The 23,129-nt window shown below is 31.5% G+C and overlaps 1 protein-coding gene across 1 annotated transcript in view; it reads left to right on the top strand.

The window, feature by feature from the left end:
• The window catches only part of LOC143048855 (uncharacterized), a 43,054-nt gene that overhangs the window by 14,538 nt on the left and 5,387 nt on the right, over nucleotides 1–23,129 (top strand). Inside the window, exons 7-14 of the mRNA XM_076222724.1 lie at nucleotides 2,074–2,268; nucleotides 3,258–3,365; nucleotides 4,630–4,805; nucleotides 5,197–5,386; nucleotides 20,181–20,345; nucleotides 20,778–20,909; nucleotides 22,081–22,220; nucleotides 22,868–22,954. Of these exons, the coding sequence (XP_076078839.1) occupies nucleotides 2,074–2,268; nucleotides 3,258–3,365; nucleotides 4,630–4,805; nucleotides 5,197–5,386; nucleotides 20,181–20,345; nucleotides 20,778–20,909; nucleotides 22,081–22,220; nucleotides 22,868–22,954 (1,193 nt within the window). The remainder of the gene's footprint in view (nucleotides 1–2,073; nucleotides 2,269–3,257; nucleotides 3,366–4,629; nucleotides 4,806–5,196; nucleotides 5,387–20,180; nucleotides 20,346–20,777; nucleotides 20,910–22,080; nucleotides 22,221–22,867; nucleotides 22,955–23,129) is intronic.

Raw genomic sequence — 23,129 nt, forward strand, 5'->3', positions numbered from 1 at the left:
TATACGAAACCACAAGATTTTACTTAATTGACCATGTTTTCAAATCGTATATGTTTTCATTTGTTTTTACTTGTTAGAAAAATGCACTGAATTGATTGTTGGTTTATTTATCAATGTTCGGTTATTGCATATTCCTCAGAGCTGTATCTGTATCTAATAAATTAAAATAGAGGGGATGGATATATGTACTAATCATATATGTTTATTTTCAACATTTCTAACAAATATGTAAGAAATACCAGTTTTAGAATACAAAATACCTATCTCATTATGTAAACAGATATTGTAGGATTGTTAAGGTATTTCGGTGTAACAACCCCCTTTTTTGTAATATACACAACACAAACATTTAGTTAGGATAAAGAACTAATAAACGGTAGTGCTACAATGTAAGGCTAGTTTGGTTTTATAAATATTTTGATTTGAGCGTCACTGATGAGTCTTATGTAGACAAAACGCGCGTCTGGCGTACTAAATCATAATCCTGGTACCTTTTGTAACTATTAACACCACTGGGTCGATCCCACTGCAGTTGGACGTTTCGTCCCCGAGGGTATCACCTGCCCAGTAGTCAACACTTCGGTGTTGACATGAATATCAATAATGTGGTCATTTTTATAAATTTCCTGTTTTCAATTTTTTGAATTTTTCGAAAAACTTAGGATTTTCTTATCCCAGGCATCGATTACCTTAGCCGTATTTGGCACAACTTTTTGGAATTTTGGATCCTCAATGCTCTTCAACTTTGTATTTGTCTGGTTTTATAATTATTTTGATTTGAGCGTCACTGATTAGTCTTATGTAGACGAAACGCACGTCTAGTCGATGCCACTGCTGGTGGACGTTTCGTCCCCGAGGGTATCACCAGCCTAGTGGTCAACACTTCGGTGTTGACATGAATATTAATAATGTGGTCATTTTTATAAATTTCCTGTTTACAATTTTTTGAATTTTTCGAAAAACTAAAGATTTTCTTATCCCAGGCATTTTGGATCCTCAAAGCTCTTCAACTTTGTACCTGTTTGGTTTTATAAATATTTTGATTTGAGCGTCACTGATGAGTCTTATGTAGACGAAACGCGCGTCTGGCGTACTTAATTATTATCCTGGTACCTTTGATAACTATTAAGAGGTTTATATCATTCATATTCAACAATTTTATCGGATTTTTTTTATATGAATAGATGAATGCAACAGAAAATAGTGTTTGTATTTCCAAATTGTAAGGTTTCAGTTTTCCTGGTACTTTAAATAAAGTGGTGGTATATTTTACTAGACAAAAGATGCGATGCATTCTTGTAGTGTTATAAAGTAAATAAAAATGTTTTTTTACATTCCCATTAAGATCACAACATTCCATACGAAAAGGTACAAAATTATGCACAATTATTGGAAGCAGACTTGTGATCAATAAAACACAGTTACTTTTCCTATTATCCTAAAGCTGTAAGTTATACTCTTGTTTAAGCAAGATTTTGCTGAATTATTTCATATATTCAATCGTTTTCAATGTACGGTTTAAATATCTAAACTTGCCATTTGTGGATAAGGCTCTCGTTTACAATACAAATATCAATGCAATCACAACGGGCATCGGTTCGAATTAGATAACTTAACTTAACTTGAATTTCATTTTCAAAAACACAAGATGACATTTGTTTCGGTATTTTCCCTCATGTTTAAATGTTATCTTCCTTTCTCATGAAAATTATTGACTATTTGTCTCTATAGTGTCGTACATGGGAAGTTTCCTGTCAGCATAGAATTGTTCCAGGGAAAAAATGATTTTATACTGGTCAATAATAATAAATCAGATATTACTACGTCTTTTCCGTTTTTATCGACAAATTTGATGAATGTTTACATTAAAGTAAATTATTCGGATAAAATCGTTCTTCAACGTGTTTTGTAAATTTTATCAAAAGGACTTTTTATACCTTTTGGCATTGATAGGCCCACATGATATATGTCTCTTATAAATTCTTTGATTAAATGGAAATCAAGTTCATATCATTATAATTGCAAAAGGCTGCGTATTTAGAATTGCACATAGGAATGAATATTTCATTTCAGAACCAAATCCTCCAGTCATTAATACTTGTAATAACCAGGATCTATATGACAACTACATGAATTTAAGATGGAAAGAACCACAAATACCAAATGGAGATATTTCACATTATACTATATATATGAGTCAAACAGCTACAAGAACCATCCATACAGATTCAAGTACAGAGGTTCAAAGAATTGAAAATTTATTGCCACGTTAGTTATTTTTAAATATATAGTGAAAGTATGCAACTACATTTATAAAAAAATCCTTGATTTTTTTTTTTAAATAGTATTTTCTGTTCTGAATATACATAAAATACTTGTGATTTCAAAATGAATGTAATTACATCAAAGTTACAAAATGTCTCTTGCTGCTGCATTAAGATACTAGTACGTGAATTTGATACATTATGCTTATGATATTTTCAGTCCTTATTCTTTATCAGAATTTTTAATATCAAATTGATTGATTGATTGATTGTTGGTTGCTTAACGTCCAGTGGCAAATATTTCATGCATATTCAGGACGAGAACAAGTTCACAATAAATACAATAGGTAGGTTGATACAATAGAGGCCATCTGGGATGATGGTCAGAGAAATTTGGACTGCCACCGGAAAATGAGGGTATATTGGATAGGGACAGCAATTTGGCCTTGCAACAGGCCACCTACGGACCCCTCAAAGAGTTGTTGCAAGGGTTCTTAACGTGCAAAGAGCGCGGCACTCTCTTTACACGAGGCAACGGATTTAACGTCCCCCTTCTGACCGGACGTGACTGCGAACTTGATGCATCCCGCACAGCCAAACGGACGCCCCACTTCAGCAAGCGTTTTACTGCCGGTCGGGAGAAGACCAAGTGACCATATTTCTATTCCCCAGTCACCCTTGGGGATAATATCAAATTGAGGATATATGATTGTCAACTATAAACGATGGCAAAGAATCCTGTCATGTACATTGAGAGTTATCTTATAAAATATTTAGTGTATTTATCGAGAAAATTTATAACAAATCTAACGGATCGTATATCGGATTTTTGTTTTCTTGTCTGCATATTCTCCATTCGGTACGTCATGATATTGTGGGTTTTTTTTTCACCACAGATAATATAGATAACACTGAAAAATTTGTTTTTTCTTTGAAAGTAATTTACTCAAATATTTTTTTTTCAATCTAAACTAATTTTTTTTATTATTTCAGAACGACAGTACTGTTTTCAGATGGAGACTGTCAACGATGCTGTTTCACCTCAAAGTAATAGAAGTCCAAAATCTTACCCACTGGTTTGCTGTTCAACAAGGGCTGGAGGTAACATAAAGCTCATTTCAGAAAATGAAGTGCTAACAGACAATTAATAGCTACTTTAAGTGTAAACGTTGCTGACATGTTGTAAAAGTTGTTTAAAATAATGTTTGATATTTTGATAGATGTGGATAATGTTTTGTTACTTTATAATTCATAAACAATAATTTTGTATCTCTCTTTAGGTGTTCAACGGAAAATCTGTTCAAAAGCCTATGTGTGAATTAGAGTCATCTGAAAGTGATGAAAGATATGCGTACGGACTTCAACAATAAGCAAAACCCATACCGCATAGTAATCTACAAAGGGTCAAATGTAAAACAATCGAAACATGAAAACTAAAACGTTTTCCCTTTTAATGCTCAGTTCAAGAAATAAAATCTAAAAAAAATGATATTGCTATAAATAGTCAAATAAAGTTTTTTTTTAATTTGAAGCCACACCAACCACCATTTCTCATCAATTTCTATCCCACACACTACTTGGTCCTGTCGTTTTGATTCTTTCTCCTTTGTCTATTTCATATTGATCTACTTAGTGATCAGTTTTCATCGTTTGTTATTAATTTTATGTTTTCGTTTTAAAATTGTTTGAGGAAAAGCTAACATAGAGCACTCTAACAAATGCTTTTTCGAAAATAACTTTCCAAACTGAATGGCTAAAAGGTTAAAGATCTTGTAGACTTTTTCAAAATTAGAATACGACGCGTCGTTTAATTCTATGTCATATTTGCTTTTGTACATTTCTAAAATCAGACAAACAATTGAAAGCTAACTTGACAGGGAGGATAATTGGAATGATTCGAAAGTAAATCCGGATTGAATAATGATTTTATTTCTCTTCAAATAATAAAACGCGAACAAGGGTATGCAAAACAATTCCCTCGCAGCTATAAAAAAAAATTCTGATAAAAAAAAACGATCTGAAACAATTTGCAAGCGTTCAATTGAAAATATTTGTTCTATCCTCCAAGATAATATACAATGGAAACAAATGTTGCCTAAAGAAAAACACATAAAAAAACATAAAAAAATACAAGAAAAAATATCAATAGTATTATTCAATTCTTCTTAAACAGTTCGAATAGAGGCAGAAAATTGTAGTGAAAGTATTAGATTCTGAAAACAAAATATGATTTAGAAAATGAAATATGCGATTTCTTCAACCATTCAGGAATAAAAAAAAAATAATTTAATGAATGGTTTTGACATATCATATTGCACATCTCTGACTCATTCATTGTTGTATAAGAAATTTTTTTCTATTTAAGTTGCAAAATTGCCAGAGAATGTGACTTTGGTTGAAGTTAAAAGTAGAAGCATAAAACTATCATGGATGATACCAAGTGACGTTAAAGGTGTTTTACGTGGATATCGTGTTAGTTTAAGAGAAGAAGGTGTATGTAAAGTGGAAGTAGTTTATCAGTGCACAGATTGTGTAGAAACAGTAAGTTCATACATTTCTAAACAGCTTTTGGTGTTTCTGTTTAGATGCAAAGGAATGCATTTTGGCTTCCTAAATTGGTTCATATTTTAAAAAAAACTGCATCCTCGGAACTACTCGATCAGCTTAAACAACATAAGACAATATGTATGATATTCTAAGTCATGGGAAGATGCGAGAAGCTTAAATGGATACTGATAGATATTGTGGCATCCTTATCTTTTTTTAATTTGAATGTAATTAACAAGTTTTGGTCAAAATTCCTCTTTGTGTAGAGACACTAATGAGGTATTATCCATGTTCTAAGCAACAGTATAATTTTGCATTGTTATATCAATATTCCTGTGAAACATTACTGAATTGCTTTTTCTATTTTCTGTAATGTGTTTTTCAGCAAACAATTCTACATAAAACATGTGAACTCCAAAAGAAGGTGAATATTAATTATGTAGATGCAAACTCAATGATTGTGTCTACTATTGATGGTCTCTTTCCATATATCAATTATCATGTCTGGATTGCTGCAGTAAATGAAAATGGTGACGGAGAAAAAAATGAAACATTTGTTATGACAGATTCAGAAGGTAATTAGTTATCAAAGGTACCAGGATTATAATTTAGTACGCCAGACGCGCGTTTCGTCTTCATAATACTCATCAGTGACTCTCATATCAAAATATTTATTAAGCTAAACAATTACAAAGTTGAAGAGCATTGAGGATCCAAAATTCCAAAACGTTGTGCCAAATACGGCTAAGGTTATCTATGCCTGGGATAAAAAAATTCCTTAGTTTTTCGAAATATTCAAAGTTTTGTAAACAGGAAATTTATAAAAATGACCACATTATTGATATTCATGTCAACACCGAAATATTGACTACTGGGCTTGTGATACCCTAGGGAACGAAACGTCCACCAGCAGTGGCATCGACCCAGTGGTGTAAATAGTTATCAAAGGCACCAGGATTATAATTTAGTATGCCAGACGCGCGTTTCGTCTACATAAGACTCATCAGTGACGCTCATATCAAAATATTTATTAAGACAAACGATTACAATGTTGAAGAGCATTGAGGATCCAAAATTGCAAAACGTTGTGCCAAATACGGCTAAGTTTATCTATGCCTGGGATAAGAAAATCCTTAGTTTTTCGAAATATTCAAAGTTTTGTAAACAGAAAATTTATAAAAATGACCACATTATTGATATTCATGTCAACACCGAAATGTTGACTACTGAGCCGGTGATACCCTCGGGAATGAAACGTCCAACAGCAGTGGCATCGACCCAGTGGTGTTAATAGTTATCAAAGGTACCAGGATTATAATTTAGTACGCCAGACGCGCGTAAAACATTTCTTTTTATAAGAATTTTTATAAAGTTATAGAAAGTGATCAATACACTAATAGCACGATTTCAGTCTGAAACGGTCATTTTGGTCTGATCACATCTTGATTGACTGGATTTACCGCTAGAAAAAATCGTCAAGATATTTAAGATCGTTAAATCGCCGTTCAGATCGATAGCCTCATCTGGTAAATCAGTTCGTTAAGGCATGTCAAGACGGAAAAGACTGAATCGTCTAGCGGGTTGTTTAGACCCGTCAAGACCGTGTCAGACCAAAACAGACCATGGATACAAAAGAACATTCAAAATTTTCAGACCCTGTTTAGATCCGTTCAGTATACCGGTTTGATACCACTAGTTGCGCCCCTTCTACTCGATAATGCATTTTAGATTAATACATGTATATATGTATTTTAATATTAGAATTTGAAGTATATTTTGATTAATTAAAAAAAAAATTAAATCTTGTGTTGATTCTTTATTTCTTTTCTTGTTTTGTTGAGGAACTAATAAATCATTCGTCTATATATGTTGTTTATTTTTTAATAAATGTTAGTTTATATAAATATATATTGATAATTAAATGCAAAGACGTATGTTAATTGTATACACACCAGAATGTATGCCATAAATTTAACCTTGAAATGTTGTGAACACCGGTGAAAATGTTTTTTGTATTTGAAGATTAGTAACGGAAAATCCTAAACGTAACCTAAAAAAGTTAAGGAGATGATGTATGATTGCCATTGAGACAATCCACAGAAATGCAGCAGAGGCAAATTAACAGTCATGCATATTTTTGTTTTATGCAAGACAGTTTTTTTAATTCGTTTTCTGTTGATATATGTCCTAGTTTACCGTTGAAGCTGTTGCTTTTTTTGTATGTTTATTTTTTTTCGTGCGAGTTACTCTATTAAAGTTGGAACAAAAATATTCCCGACATCTGGAAATTCGAAAAAAGACTTCCCGGATCCCGAAACTTGATCATATACTGATTCAGTCTCTGTCGGGACGGTGTTAAAGTATCACCGTATAAAAATGTTCATTCAAACAATATATCCGTATAATATTTATTTTCTTATCCATATAATATGTATATAGTACTTTGTATATACATTGTATATATATATGGCGTTAATTTAAAATAAAATCTGTTTTAGTTAAAATGGTCGAGTTCAATGGCACGTGCTAGTAATCAACCGGGTCAACAGGTAACAAAATCAATGATCCATAACGTAAGAAAGTCCATGCCTATTATATTTTACAATTACTCTTTTCATCATGCTTGATAAAAAGGTCCAAACGTTAATAAAGAATCAATGAATTTGTGTATACACGTATTAGTGATGTCTGACCTTCAGTTTTTAATATAAATTAATGCTTATGTTTTTTTATATTGAGCAAAATAACGAATGTGAATCTATTATACGTTAAAGGTTCTTATCATATCATATATGTCTAAACACTATACCAAAAGACCATGCAAAATATTTGAGCGCCGCATGGAAAACCCTTAAATAAACATGTACTGTTAGGAAGTTTGTTTAGTATTCTAAAGAAACGTTTCGCTTCTCTACTTATATAGTTTAGAGAGTATTCCTTTAAATTGTGTCAGTTATATAAAGTAGTGTGTATTTGTATTCTATTTATTTATCTAAATGTATCATTATAATATACATTTTGTATTTCACAACTATATATACTATAAGTTGTAGTGTGATTGATTGTTGTTTAAAGTCCAGTGGCAAATACTTCATGCATGTTCAGGACCAGCTGTAAGTTTATGACATGTATGGAACTCACCGGTGTAGTTTTCACGTGTTATAATAGATAAAAGAATAATTAATTTTTAAGATATCGAAACATAAAGGAGGCAAGGCGCATGGATTATCCGCACTTATCAGTTCTTTTCTCTGTTTTGTCTTAAAAAAATAATTTGTTTTTTTCGATTTTTTTAACAAAACGATAACTGTGGTGTATACGTGCTGTCAGACGAAAGATACATATGTGCCCTCTAAATATCTTTTTTACTATGGATTGTTTGCTTTCGTATTGACGTTTAACACACAACTTTAATTACTGACTGTGATGTATGTAGAAATTCAAACGTACTGGAGAATGAAGGATGCAAATCCAAGCTTTGAATTAAAATGGTCATTAAAATTGCCACACAAATAAAAGAACAAGTGTAAGTGTTGGAATGACATATACAATTTAATTTTGATTTTACTTTGGTAACTGGACAAAATTGAAGAGAGGCAGCCCGATCTTTTCTCCTTTTTGTTACGAGTACAAATACACTGATCTTAGTTATTTCGTAAAGCATTTCCGTTAAATAATAAAATCGCGCGTGATTATCTAACAAATACTCACAGTGCAGTGTAATTCAACTTTTGAGACAAATTATATCAAGTTATAGAGCAGTCTAACGGCTCCAACTAAAAATTTGAACCCTGCTATGTTGGGGGTTGGGTCTACCATTTAGTTTGAAAGTTCCAATCATACAAGCTGTTTCACCCTTTTTATTGTGATAATTGAGAATTTGCATTAAGGTCTTGGTCACGTGCCGAGTGGCACACGCTGATTAAAAAGTTATTTAACTTCACAATTACTATATCTATTGATACCATAGATATGAGTAATATACTAATAATTATATTCTCTTATATCCATTTTCTCTGGGGACTTAAAACGTCGTTTTAGTGAAAGTCATTGGAGCTAAAACTTTCTTCTTAGTGCACTAAGAAATCCGTTGCGGTATATACACAACGGACTCGTTGGTCTTAATCACTACTTTATACCTTAGATTTTATCACCTTAATTTTCACATGTATAATACTACTTATTATTTGATGCATGACATATAAAGGAAGATATTTGAAAGATTAAAGCCTGCATTATACATGTTATACACTAACAACTACCGAAGGCTGATAAGTATGTCATCGAATCATTTGTGACTTATACACAAAATATTCACACTGTCGTTTGCTAAATATGGAAAATGATATATAGAAGCGACGTAATCGTAAAGATAGATATAAGAACCTAGGTGGATTTAGGGGGGCAGGGGGTCCGGGCCTCCCTTTTTGGGAAAAAATTTGGTTGTTTAAATAGGGAATCACTGAAGCGTGACTGGAGCGAACCCCCTCTTAGGTCAGTCCGTCGGCCCCCACTTATGAAAATTTCTGGATCTGTCACTGAAGAAGATGTGCATTATGGTATGAATGCCAATGAGTCAAAGATATTATTAAGTTGTACAATAATTGGCTAATTGGCAATAAAATAGTTCCATGTTTTTAAAATCAAAGGTTTTGGATGTCTTCGATTTCACCGTTCCTGGTGTAAAACAGTCCCTGACTATACCGAACGTTGACTTATTATACGAACTAACCACTATCACACAATTCTCACAAGCATTGCCCGTGTTATTACTTATAATGTCATACAGCCCGTTTGGATTATCTACAATTATGTATCATGTATTCGTTATTTTTTTTTATCTAGTATTTAGTAATTCAAAATAAATCAACCTCACCACACACGTGTGAATAAATATAAAAGGTAAATCTGGTAGCAGTATATCTAACTATTTATATTTATGTTCCTGCATGGGTGATGTATACAGTTATATATATATATATATATATGCAGATTTAATGGTTATACAAAATGCATTCATGTTAACGTAATAAACGAATTTGGTAATTGTCAGTGTTTGTCGGGAATACACGTACTTGTCATAATTATCCCTACATTTGACTGTTTTTCCCCGAGTGCTAATCATAACCTACGCATACGGTATGGAGAGATTACTAGAATAGTTTGAAAGGGTTTAAGCTATTATTTCGTACCCAACTGTATTTAAATTTTAATTTATTTACTTATTTACTTATTTATCCATTTTTTATTCATTTATTTATTAAAATTTTTGCTCTTTCAGTAAACTTTTATTATTTTTTTTTTCATTCCAAATTATGTTAATTACCACATGGTAAAAAATAAATTATTTAATGCCCAATAAGGCGCAAGCCAGGGCCGACCGTACAAGGGCTGTATCTGTATAGCCAGTCAAGGTCGTTAAAAACTTCAATTTGTTCAACTGTATTTGACACAAAATCAGTTGTATTGTACTCATTCTTCACTCAAAAATTAGAAGTAGAGAACGAAGTCGACCTATGCATAAATAAAACTTATTTTCAAAGAAGATTGTTCAGATGCTTGATCATGATCAAGTGTTTATTTTATCTGGAGTTAAATCAAAATTATCCAAATAAAGTATTTTCTCACATATTTGACAAATATATTTGAAATTTTTACTGGAAAATCGTCGTTTTTAGCGTCGTAAGAATATATATGCAGCAACGGATGCAGACATTATTTTTCGGTGCATTGAAGACCTTTTGGTGACCTTCTGCTGTTGTCTTCTCTATGATCGGGTTGTTGTCTCTTTGACACATTCCCCATTCCCATTCTCAATTTTATTATAATGACTTTTGTGTGTATGAACAATATTCTTTGAAAATTGTTATATATTTCAATGATTTCTAACGAACTATTAACAAAACGTTTGCCTTGTATTTTTATAATCAAATACTTTTATTGTTATATCAATAAAAAAAACTAACCTCTGACAAACATAACATGTATACAAAAATTTACAGTACAATATTAAAATACAGATGTAGCAGTTCAAATTATTGTTTTGGGTCTCCCGTCCTCAGTTCTAATGACTCTTATTAAGGAAGCTGTATTTTTAATTTGACTGTGAGATGTGGGGTTTAGTATAGATATTGTAAGTTTAAGCATGTCATCTTTAACAGTGCTTTTCCTCTCCGAATTGATTTTCGTTGAGTCAAAAAATTTTTTTTTATAAAAGTTATATTTAGAGCATTTCAGAAAGAAGTGTTTTTCGTCCTCAATCTCATTACAGAATTTGCAATATCTCTGATATCTAGGAATCTTAAGATGTCTGACCTTTTCTATTAAAAGAGTGTGTTCGCTAATGATGAATTTTGTTAATAGTTTTCTGGAGGCAGAATGGATATGTTTTAGGTAATTATTGTTTCAAGTTAATCTTAATATTTTTGTATAGGAGAATTTTATTACTTTCATTTAAATCCTTTATCTTTTTTTGCCAATATATTATTGAAATTAGATTTTATTTGCTTTATAGACATCGAAAAGAATTCAGAGCATAACATTACGGAATATGATCTTCAAAATATACAATTTATTACCAATAACATGTAACAAATACATTGGTTTATATATATATATATATATATATATATATATATATATATATATATATATATATATATATATATATATATATTAAAAATTAAATACACAAAAAGAGTTTTAAAAGCAGCATTTAAAACTCTTTTTGTGTATTTAATTTTTAATATATAATTCTGTACACCGCTTGAAAAGAAACTTTTTTTGTATATATATATATATATATATATATAAAAGTAATTTTTTGATCTTCAGTGCAAGCAGTAGCGTTTGTTTGATTTTAAAACACGAATCGATCTATACTGTTTACAATTACAATACGCAAGCTGAAACCGTACCAAGTGATTATTATTTTTGCACACGACATCAAGGCTGTCGTCCCACCTCTAACAGTAGACGGTTCTCTTGGTGGGGATATTGTGCATTCAACCGTTTATATGATAAAATATCTGTAATAAACAAAATTGTAATGTTTTGATTGTGTAAAGTTTTAATTTTTAAGGTTACGCGGGTTCGGTATTAAGCGGGACAATTGGTATGAACACATTTCGATATACGTGTAAATTATATTAAAAGAAGCTTTCAAACGCAGTGATTTTCGAGGATATTTAAAGATACAAATAAAAAAATCCTTCTTATGTTTTTGAATTAGGCTTTTAATTTCCATTCCTCATTATATATCATTGTAGAAAAAATGTATTTTATACATTTAAAGTACATGTTATTCTCTATGCTAGTTAGTTCATGAATAAAATTGCATAAATCACAAAAACACACTCGGGAAAAGCAAGAAAGTTTACTAAAAAAGTAGTGGGAACTTTACTGATTTTTTTTATCATATATATTTCTGATAGTTTTCCCGACCTATTCACCTATTTTCAAACTTGAAAAGGGACCTCTTTTAGCGGCACGAGCCTGGAACATGTACACATGACAGTTGTAAGTAATCGCTATATAAATATACAAGAGAAGATGTGGTATGATTGCGAATGAGACAACTGTCCACAAGAGACCAAAATTACACAGACATTAACAACTATATGTCACCGTACGGCCGTCAACAATGAGCAAAGCACATACCGCATAGTCAGCTATAAAATGCATTTCAAAGATACTTTAATTAGAATAAAAGGTTAACGTACTTACAAAATATGTCATCTTATAGAATGTGATTTTACAAATATATTATTTTCAAATTCGCAGTCCAAGTCAACCTAAAATCGGTTACACACATTTTTCATGCTATAAATCCATTCCACCAATATCATTTTAAACACACACTAGCTTTCCTTTTCATTAATTTAAATAATACAAATTCAGCTAAATTTTGTTTATTCCCATCAACAGAGAATTCTCACACTCATCCCAGACGTTAATAATACTCATGCACTTCAATTTTGATAAACAATTTATTGATACGGATGACAACTCTTTAAAATACGGTTACATTAGGGTTTAAAAGAATGTTAACTTGTTTTTAATTGAATTCAAAGATAGATTAAACTAATTTTTTGAAGACTCGCCTAAATGTATGTTGCATAGATGTATTTGACCCCAACAATTTTATTTAGATCATGCTGTAAATTATATTTATAAAACCATTTATTTGTAAATACCGCATAAATCAGTCTGTTCACTGTTTGAATATAGAAACTTGTCGATTTCATAATATTGAGAGATATCCGTGATTTTGTAATATGGTGTGATAAACAAGTAATTGAAGATGAATATCATTTTATTTTAGAATGTGAAAAGTATAATGAACTTCGAAAGAAATATATCAAACCATATTGTTGGAGAAAACCGTCGAATCTTAAACTTTTTAGACGATCAATGCATTTGAATGGGGGCATATATATATACAGTTGGAACTCGCCCCTCTTTTTGTGCTCGGTTGGGACCCCCCTTTTAAAGTGGTTGGGTTCTCACCAGTATCTGTTCATAATGTAAAGGAACTTACCAATTAAAGGGAAGTTTTTATTTCTGACTGAGAAGGCACGAAATTAAATGCATTCATTAATGCTAAAAATCCATTTGATCATATTCTGCTGTACTGTTATAATGGTATACTTACTTATATGATTATTTGACTAATTGTTTAAATGTAAATATATTTCACTGATGTAATTGAATATTTGTAATTATTATTTTCTGTAAGTTGTATTGCTTACGAATTAAATAAATATTATAACTTTCCTTTTTTGATTGGATGACCATGCAGTGGTGTTGCAACGCCAAAGAACTGGTAATAGAAAGCTATTTTAATTTGATACACATGACAATGAATCTTAACAAAAGGTTCTATAAATTCAATTGTGAAGAAAATCACAATACCGTGCATTAACTCAACAACCGTCCATCGACAAATATTACTCGATATTCATTGAAATGATAACAAGTAAACAGTTATTGTAAAAGCAGAGCAGTCTTAAATTCTAATAGTTTTGTCAAAAATGATTCTCAGTTTTACCGATGCAACGATATTTTATATATTTTGAGTTGAAATGGCCTAACGGTAGTCTGATCACTTCGAATGCAACACGCTTAGTCTTTGCTGAGCATTCGTAAAGTTTTTAAACTAAAATAAGATCTTTATTATTAGCTATCAAAACATATGTTATATGTAAGCTATCTATTATAAATCTACGAGGAGTTTCAAGAAAAATGGTGGGGGGGGGGGGGGTCATTGTAGTCTAAATTTATATATATAAAAAAAATAAAAAAAGATCGAGATGTGGTATTGATTGCCAATGAGACAACTCTACAAAAGCATGAAAAGAGATAAAGTTATAGTAACTAACCCCTTTCAAGACAGACTTTGTCATTTCTGCGGCTCAAGAGACCTGTGACGAATATCATTATATCATGACATATTAAGTGTTGGATGTAGCTACAGATAGACAAACATTTTATACTGGAATATTGCTGCAAATTTTATATCAAAGGAATCGCTTTCACATTCTATACTATACTGTACTATATTAATACACACTTAATCATGTTTTTTAAAGTTCAAACTCTGAATTGAGACAGCACTATCGGTCATCTTACATAAAAATAATCTAAATTTCTACAAATGTTACAGGTAAATCGGTCCTGCAAGCTACATGCAAGTTAAATCAAGTTTTTTTTTCAACCAATGTGCATGGTATTAATTATTGTAAATATATATTTTCTCTGTTACTATGAAATGTAGTTCTAAGGTAATAAAGTTCATTCGTTCCTTAAAGTATTCTTTTTTAGATACTGATCTGTCTTATTAAGGTTAAATTCTAAATATTCTAAATTCTAATTCTAAACACAAGGACACCAATATGGGTTAAGCCAGAGAGCTTCCGAAAAGGGGAAATCCCATCTATGTTTACCTAACCAAATCACTCATTTCTGCTTAAAATATCAAAAAGAAATTTTACAGAAATTCTCTTAGATGACCTTACATTCACATTATAGCAAAAAAAATGGGAAAAAATCCAAGTAAAGGCAAAAAAAAAAAAAAAAATTAAGAAAAAATATACTGAAATTAAAGGGAACTATATTTGTGAACGAAAATTGACAACGAAAATTGAAGGGGGATAATTGTGTACTAACAACACAATTCATAAACAAAAATAAGATAATCCGATCAATTATGTTGATTCAGACACTTTCCTGCTTGGTTGGATAATAAACGGCTCAGTAATTGGTGTCATTTTTTCATAAGAATTAACAAATCTATCTAAGTTCGATTTCAAATTCTACCAAAATTTAACTCTTAGATAAGCAGCGTGTAACGAATATATGCATCCATCCTGTGTGCAAATACGATGAATATGAAGGATCCTGAGTGCACATTGTATGTCCTAAGTGCACTCAGGAGGTCATTAGCGGTATTCAGACGTACCCCAAATAAAAGATTCGATTTTTTTTCAAACTTAGCGCACATGCAATGCACCACCTCTTCGGAGTCCTCCAAAAAGGTAAAATTCACCTGTATTGGTATGTCTGCTGTATGAAATTCATTGTGTATATTACACGTTCCATCTACAATATACGGAAATGACACGGCCGGGTATTGTAAAGCTATAAGCTATTGAGGGACTTTTAATGTCAAATTCATATCCCTGGGCGAAGAAATTACCGGTTTGTGAAAACACTGTGTGAACGGCTTATTCTCATTTCGCCTTAGCTGTCAAAATATATATATATAATTAATCCCAGTTTGCCTTAGTACAAATTTTCAGGTGCAAGAATTAACTAAGGCGAAATGGGAGCTTCTGTAAACAATGTAATTAAGTTAAGTTTTGTTAGTATTGCAATTAGTTGATATTTGTTATTTTGACCCATTTTGATGTCAAATTCTACCATGAAATACTTTTTAAAGGAAAGATATTTTTTGGGGTCGCACTTTTTATAGTTACTCTTCTTTTTCTGAAAGTTTATTTTCTACTCATGTGTTATATTTTGTAAATAAGGTCTTATTAGAGATTCATATTTTAATGAATAAATAAAGACAAATATCATACAAGTACAAGGCACTGATATACACATATGAATGTTCACTGTTCATTTAGTTTCCAAGTTAGAGGATATATGCTTCATCAACATACTGAATATTATTAGTTACATAGTGTACTAGTGACCTAATACGGTATATATGGGGTCAGTAAATTCCATATGGGGTGCCAGCCCTCTAAATGCTTACTTGTCCTTCTGTCTGGTGGTGGTTCCAAGTTGGCTGTGGGTATCTGCCATCTCTTCATATCACAATTATACGTTAACTTGGTGCAGGCATTAGTTTGTGGTGCGTTGGTTAAGTATTTGGTAAACGTGATTGCAGTTTTGTCTGATAGAGTACTTATCTCCTGCTTTCGAATACCATGACTTATAATAGTGTGTTACCTTGGTTTTGGTCTTTCACGCTGTCAGAATGAAAGGTTGAGCAATTTTTGTAGGTAATAAATGAAAAAAGAGAAGTCAAATTTTTTAAGAGAACAGAAAATGAGCTTTACAAACGTGTCTCTAACGATAAAAAATGTAGATTATTTAGATCATTCGAACTTGTGTAAATAATGAATATTTAGTTGTTAAGACTCATTCATATAATTGTTTTTTATTTATTTTATTTACAAATTTTATACAAACTTATGACGATTCAGACCTTGACCTTTTGTTTAAACACCTGTTTCTTGTTGAAGACTAAACATGCGCTCTTGATTCATTTATGATTTTTTGTCGTTTGGTTGCTGTCAAATTGAAATATATCCCACATCTCCTATAGTATGTGTTCCGTATGATTAAAAAAGGTAGTTATAAAGAGATAGATTATTTAAATTCCAACGATCACAAATCTAATCTAAATCCGATTTCAATTATTTCGTAACATACGTTTTTTGACAGAAATTACCTTTATCTGATTATCATAATATTCCCAGTTTAAGGAAAAAAAAAGACATTGTTTCTATATATTTTTTTACAAAGTTGCTAATGGTTTAATTATGTCGTAATTTGCTAGGTCAGTGTCGGATTCCGGGCGACATAGCGTACACTTTCCTTTAAATTTTTAGCGTTATTAATATCGTAATTTTTGTATCTTGCTATCCTTGCTAAATCTTTTACTGTATATCACAGCTAGTGAATAAGTCTAAATGTCCGTACAGTGTATAGTAAGATCTCTTTTCCACACATGGACATTTCAATAGTATAGAAAGTTCGCTATAGTGTTCCATCTTGATCTTAGTGCAGTTTCGAGAGCTTATAGTGCACCGAGGCGGTCTAGGTTATTGTTAGACGCACCGTAAAGTCCCTGTCACACCATTGCAACAACGTCCTGATAAATTGTTAAAATGCTGGGACCATGATACTAATGGTATAATATTTCCCTTTTAAATAGTAATTGTTATGAATGATAATATTTTATATGTATGCTGTCTTAGTTTTTACATAGTTATTTGGTTAATATGGTGTCTCGTAAGTCATTTTTGGACAGGATATTTTTGTTTTATAGTGTATGTATATTCTGCACGAATAATTTTTATCGCTATCATTATAAAAAACTAGACTATGTGAACCGTATGGGATCGCACACAAGACAGCTGATTGGATAAATGGGATGAATTGTTACGCCTACATAAAACTGATATCCAATCGAGTGCCAGCAGACACCTGTCAGTAAAAACAAATTGCAAGCGTGGATGGTTAGAGATTTATTTGTGTATTCGATATTTGAAAAATAAGTTACATAGTCACTATTCGTTTTCCCTTTTTTTCAGCCGGATTTCAATAACTGTTATTAAATTTCTTATTTAACAGAAAGGTATTTAAATAGAAGCGCACCACATGTAACAGAGATTTACAAGCATTTAATATAGCGACTTGTGTTTTCCGGAACGTCCTATTTTCAATAATTCACAGACTTTTGCAATAATATTAAACCTTTATTTTTTAACGAATGCTTCTAAATCTGGTATGTAAGAAAGTTATAAATGGCTTTTGGATTATAGACACAATAAAAACAAATATGGAAAATCAAACGCACAAGTCTGGCAAAAATGAACGGACAATGAATGCTATGACAATAAACAGAAAACGACAAAAGACATTCATACGGACAATGCTATGACAATAAACAGAAAACGACAAAAGACATAAATAGTACTGTTATAGTTTTTCCTTGTCTCAAGTTTACAATAACTTAAATGGAATTTATATACAAAACATGAAAAGTTAAATGATAATGCATATTATTTACAATATTAAAAAAAAGTAACATCAACAATTTAATTAAACATATTTAGATTATGTTTTCAAGTGTTAATCCCGACATCCGTAATTTTTCAGGGTATGAAAATTATCTGTAACGTCAAGTTGAGAAATTTTGCACCACGGCACTAGTCTATAATTGCATAAATATTTATATACAATCACTTGTAAACCATTTTAAAATAAAAAGTTTTTATGTTTATATTCAATGAAGAAATATTATTTGGGCAATCGGTTGATTTTAAACTCAATTCGTCGCGGTTTGCGCAGCAGTATGAATTTGAAACACTTATGTTTTTTAATATAGAAAATGTTGAATAATTAAATAGGAAGAGGTATGAATTAGAATTGATTATTTTCTTTATTTAATTAAGTGGACATGGTAGACTTTCAGTTAACATAAACCGTCTTCTTTTTAATTTTAATTTTATTCTTAAAAGGGGAGCAACCCCTGATAAACACTGGGAAAGTTTTACCCGTTTTGCATGTTTTGTGTCCAAATAAATAAAATCGGAACACGACTGAACACGGTCTGACAGCCTCTTAACGTAATTTTGTATCCATGGTCTGTTTTGGTCTGACACCGTCGTAACGGATCTTAACAGCTCGCTAGGAGATCCAGTCTGGTTAATCTTGACATGCCTTAACGGTCTGATTTACCTGATGAGACTATCGATCGTAACGGAGTCTTAACGGTCTAAAAAGTCTCGACGTTTTTCTCTAGTGGTAAATCCAGTCAACTAAGATATGATCAGACCAAAATGACCATTTCAGACTAAAATCGTGCTACTAGTGATACTTTTTTGATATTGAAAAAACATTGCTCCTATGATATTTTATGCGACTGTCGTATATATATATAAACGAGAGGTTTAGCGCAAAAAAAACAGGTTCAGTACACAATTTTCTACATTTATAAATACCCAGTAAGGAATATGACAGCTGCTGTCTATTCGACTAATATGTATTGTCATTTTATTTTGCCATTTGATTCGGGACTTTCCGTTTTGAATTCTCCTTGGAGTACAGTAAATTGTGTCGATATCTTTTTACAGGGGAGAAAGCTCTTATAAAGAACACTATTCTTGTAAAGTAACCCATCATAGAAACCAGGATTGCAATTTTATATGTTTGCTAGACGCGCGTGTCGTGTAAAAAGACAATAACATAATGTCAACATGCCAATAAAGTATGCAGTTGAGAAGCATTCAGGACCTAAACTTCCTAAAATGTTTGCGAAATACAGCTAAGGTTATCCATTCCTCAGGTAGAAAGTATTTCAAAACGTTTTGTTAACAGTTCCTTAATATTTATGACCATATTAATGATAATTCATGTCAACACAAATGTACTGACTACTGAGCTGGCGATACTTTCGGGGAATAAAAACTCAATCAGCAGTGGCATCGACTCTTTGGTTGTAAATAAACTCATCATATATACCAGGATTGAATTTTTATATTTTCGTCAGACGCGCATTTGGGTTTCAAAGGACACATTAGTGACACTCGAATCTAAAATATGTTAAAAGCCAAATTATGTTCGAAGATGAAAATCATTGAGGACCAAAAATTCTTATAAGTTTTGCCAAATACAGCTAAGGTAATCTATATCTGAAGCAGCTGTAGAATTTCAAAAAATCAAAGTTTTATAAACAATTAATTCATGACTATGATGATATCAACGATGTTTCATGTCAACACATAAGTGATAATACGGGGCTGTATGAAGTACGATGTCTGTTTCATAATATATGCAAAGTAGGTATGTCTTTCGCGAAACAAACATTAAACGCAAGACATTTGGCGGCAGAATAAAACAAATAATCTGAAAAAAATCATTATGTCTGTTCACGAAAAAGGTAAGAGCCAAATTACAGCTTCTGTCACCAATAAAAACAATCCGCCACGATACATTCATAAGTACTTATAGGGGTGTATAGCATCAACAATCGATCAATCAATCAATCAAAACTAATAAAGGTAACTTTCTGGATAAGTTTCTTGTAATATGGTAACCTAGTTTTTCTTCATTTTCATGTAAATGTTTTAGTGCCTGAAATACCAAGCAGTGTAATAACTACAGTGCAAAGTGCAACAGTCATAAAGGTGCGATGGACCAAACCAACTGTGAAACCGGGCAACACAACGTATAGGGTAAAAGCGTATGAGGTTTTGGGAGGAACATATACATATGTAAAAGACATCACAGTGAATGGTTGGTACTTATGTATTGCAATATGAAGTATACAATGAATTAATTTATGAATCAATCTTAGCAAAAAAAACTCATTTAAGGATATATAAGACTTTACTAAAATATGATAACTAGTTTGTACATTTGAAATATGAAAAGAAACCCACTTCATCATGTCGTATTCTTTTATTCCCCATTCAACTGCATTAAATGTTATCAATTTTTCTCTGAGTTTTTATATCATTGTTTTTTTTCGAACAGATGTATGCATAATTCATCCCTTAATGGGTATCCCTGTTCACAACTGTGAGTATACCAGTAATATGACAAATCAATATTTTTTTTAGAAATAAAGGTTCTCATAGATAAATCATGAAATCCATACCCATCCATGACATACATGATTATATTACGAAAAGTGTTTGATTTCTTAATGTTTTGTTTATTTTAAAGGATATGATACTGAGACTGTTGATTTCACTGGACTAGAGGAGTACTGGGACTTTACATTTACTGTAACAGCAAGTACAATCAAAGGTGCCGCTACATCACTGATGACTACAGTTATAAAGACAAACCAAGCTCGTAAGAGTTTTTTTTTTATCTTTTCATCCAATTTTTATCTTTTAAAAACGTACACAAAATATACATAGTTGTTGAATTCAATAAAAGAAGTTTATCAACTTTATGATGCGTCAATCTCACGACTGTAACATATATCTAAGACCACCAAATATTTATAAAGGTCGAAAAATAGTCCCTTGAAGTTTAAAAGTAAAGGTAGATTACCCTTCTTACCCCGGCTTACTATATTTCTAGAGCTTTTATTGGTTAACGCACGCTATGAAACAAAATCAGAAGCTCTGAATAATTAATACCCGTAGAGAAGGACGTTGCTACCCATAACCCAAGGACACACAAAGAGTGTTGCTTTTCACACTAATAATGCCATTCTTGACCCAAGATCTGACACCATTGCGTCATTAACAGAAAAGAAGAGAAAAGTGCTGGTTATAAAAGTATCTCTGATAAAAACGAAGACACACCCCTTGACCAGTATAGCCCTGGTCGTCTTAACAATGTCCTGATTTTTGTTATCCTTTATACCAAATGACCTGATATATAAATGTATGAAGCCATGATTCATTCGGGGTCTCTCTAAATAGACTTACTATGATGCCCCTTTTTGAAAGAATTTGACATTGTAAAACTTGAACATGTTGAAGACTTTAATAATTCAAATGAAGTATTTTAAACCACCCTAACAAAATGAAAACATCCACGGAAAGGGAGCCACATAGCTGTTATGATAATATCGCAAATTGACAAACTGATAATGGTACGCTTTAAGGATACAAGTCTCTTCTACTAGTTTGTCAAATAAAGTACAATTTGATATTATAATTTACTCCTTGAGAGGCGGGGCTTAAAATTTTGATTAGATTACAAAAGACACTTGTATTAGCAAAACAGACCCCAAAAAGCAGAGTATATGAATGATACGAATCACCACTACAAAAAAAGAATAGGGCACTGAATTTCTGAATCGCACATATTCATTTTTGGTTTTTCAAAGCACCATTATCTTTTTCATTGATGTGTCTGTCCAGTACATGCATTTCCATATGTTAAAACTGGTGGATTCAACCTGGTTTCAACACTGACGTATTAACCTCTCATTGATATAAAAATGACACATAATACCATTATATTCACAAAAAACATAGTAGGTAAAAGAGTGAAAAATATTTTTCAGCTCCAGGAAAAGTAACAAATTTTGAGATAATGACACCATCGAATGTGTTCACGACAATGCAAGTAACATGGGCTATACCTTTATTGAGAGAAAGAAACAGTATCATAAAAGAGTATATAATTAAACATAACATCAGTGGGGTATGTGAACATATTTTAAAGTTAAGCTTATAAATAACTGGCCTGACATTAACGTCAAAAATCACAATACTCTAATTATATATTTTAAATGAAATCATCTGTACGGTTAATGTTTCCTGAATACCTGTTATTAATAGAACCACGATCAAACAATTTGGAACTAAAATGACAAAAGTGTTTCCAAACATTCAAATAAAATGTGAATGACCGTCAAATCTTGCAAAGGTCAATTTTCCAAATCATATTTAGGTACGAAATATTGTTACTGTAAAGAAGATAGTGAAGGGGGAAATTAAAGTTTATGTTTAAGCGTAACACACTCAATACAAGGACAAGGAAACAAAGAAAAGATCAAAAGATTTAAACCAAACACAAAATACTACACATAAAACTAACAAGTAAATGATTTCATCATAGATACCTGGAAGCAACAAGAATACAAAAAAAATAACTTTGTTGATAACACATCCTCCATGAAGGGCTATATGATATTATTAAACAATTTTCATTTGTTGTGTTACTTATAACAATTAAGTTCAATTTAGACAACAAATGCTTGATTATTGATTTATACGATTATCAAGACTATTTGAATTTGTAGGTTGACATGTTGACATATAAGAAAGTATATATCGTCTTTTTTTCAGGTTACGATATTTGAAACTATTCCTGCGGAATCTGAGGTGTTACAAAAATTTTATTACATTACACCGGATAGATACTACAAAGTTGAGGTGAACGTGTTTAATGTGACTAGCATACATGTTAGAAATTCAGCTAACTATGAATAAACTCATCATAGAAACCAGGATTAAATTTTAATCCACCATTTCTAACTTAAGAAGATGCCTGTAGCAATTGTTTGATATGTTTAAATATTAAATTTTGCAATTTGAAATGTATTAGAGA

The sequence above is a fragment of the Mytilus galloprovincialis genome, chromosome 10 (assembly GCF_965363235.1).
Source record: "Mytilus galloprovincialis chromosome 10, xbMytGall1.hap1.1, whole genome shotgun sequence".
In the NCBI taxonomy this organism is placed as follows: Eukaryota; Metazoa; Mollusca; class Bivalvia; order Mytilida; family Mytilidae; genus Mytilus; species Mytilus galloprovincialis.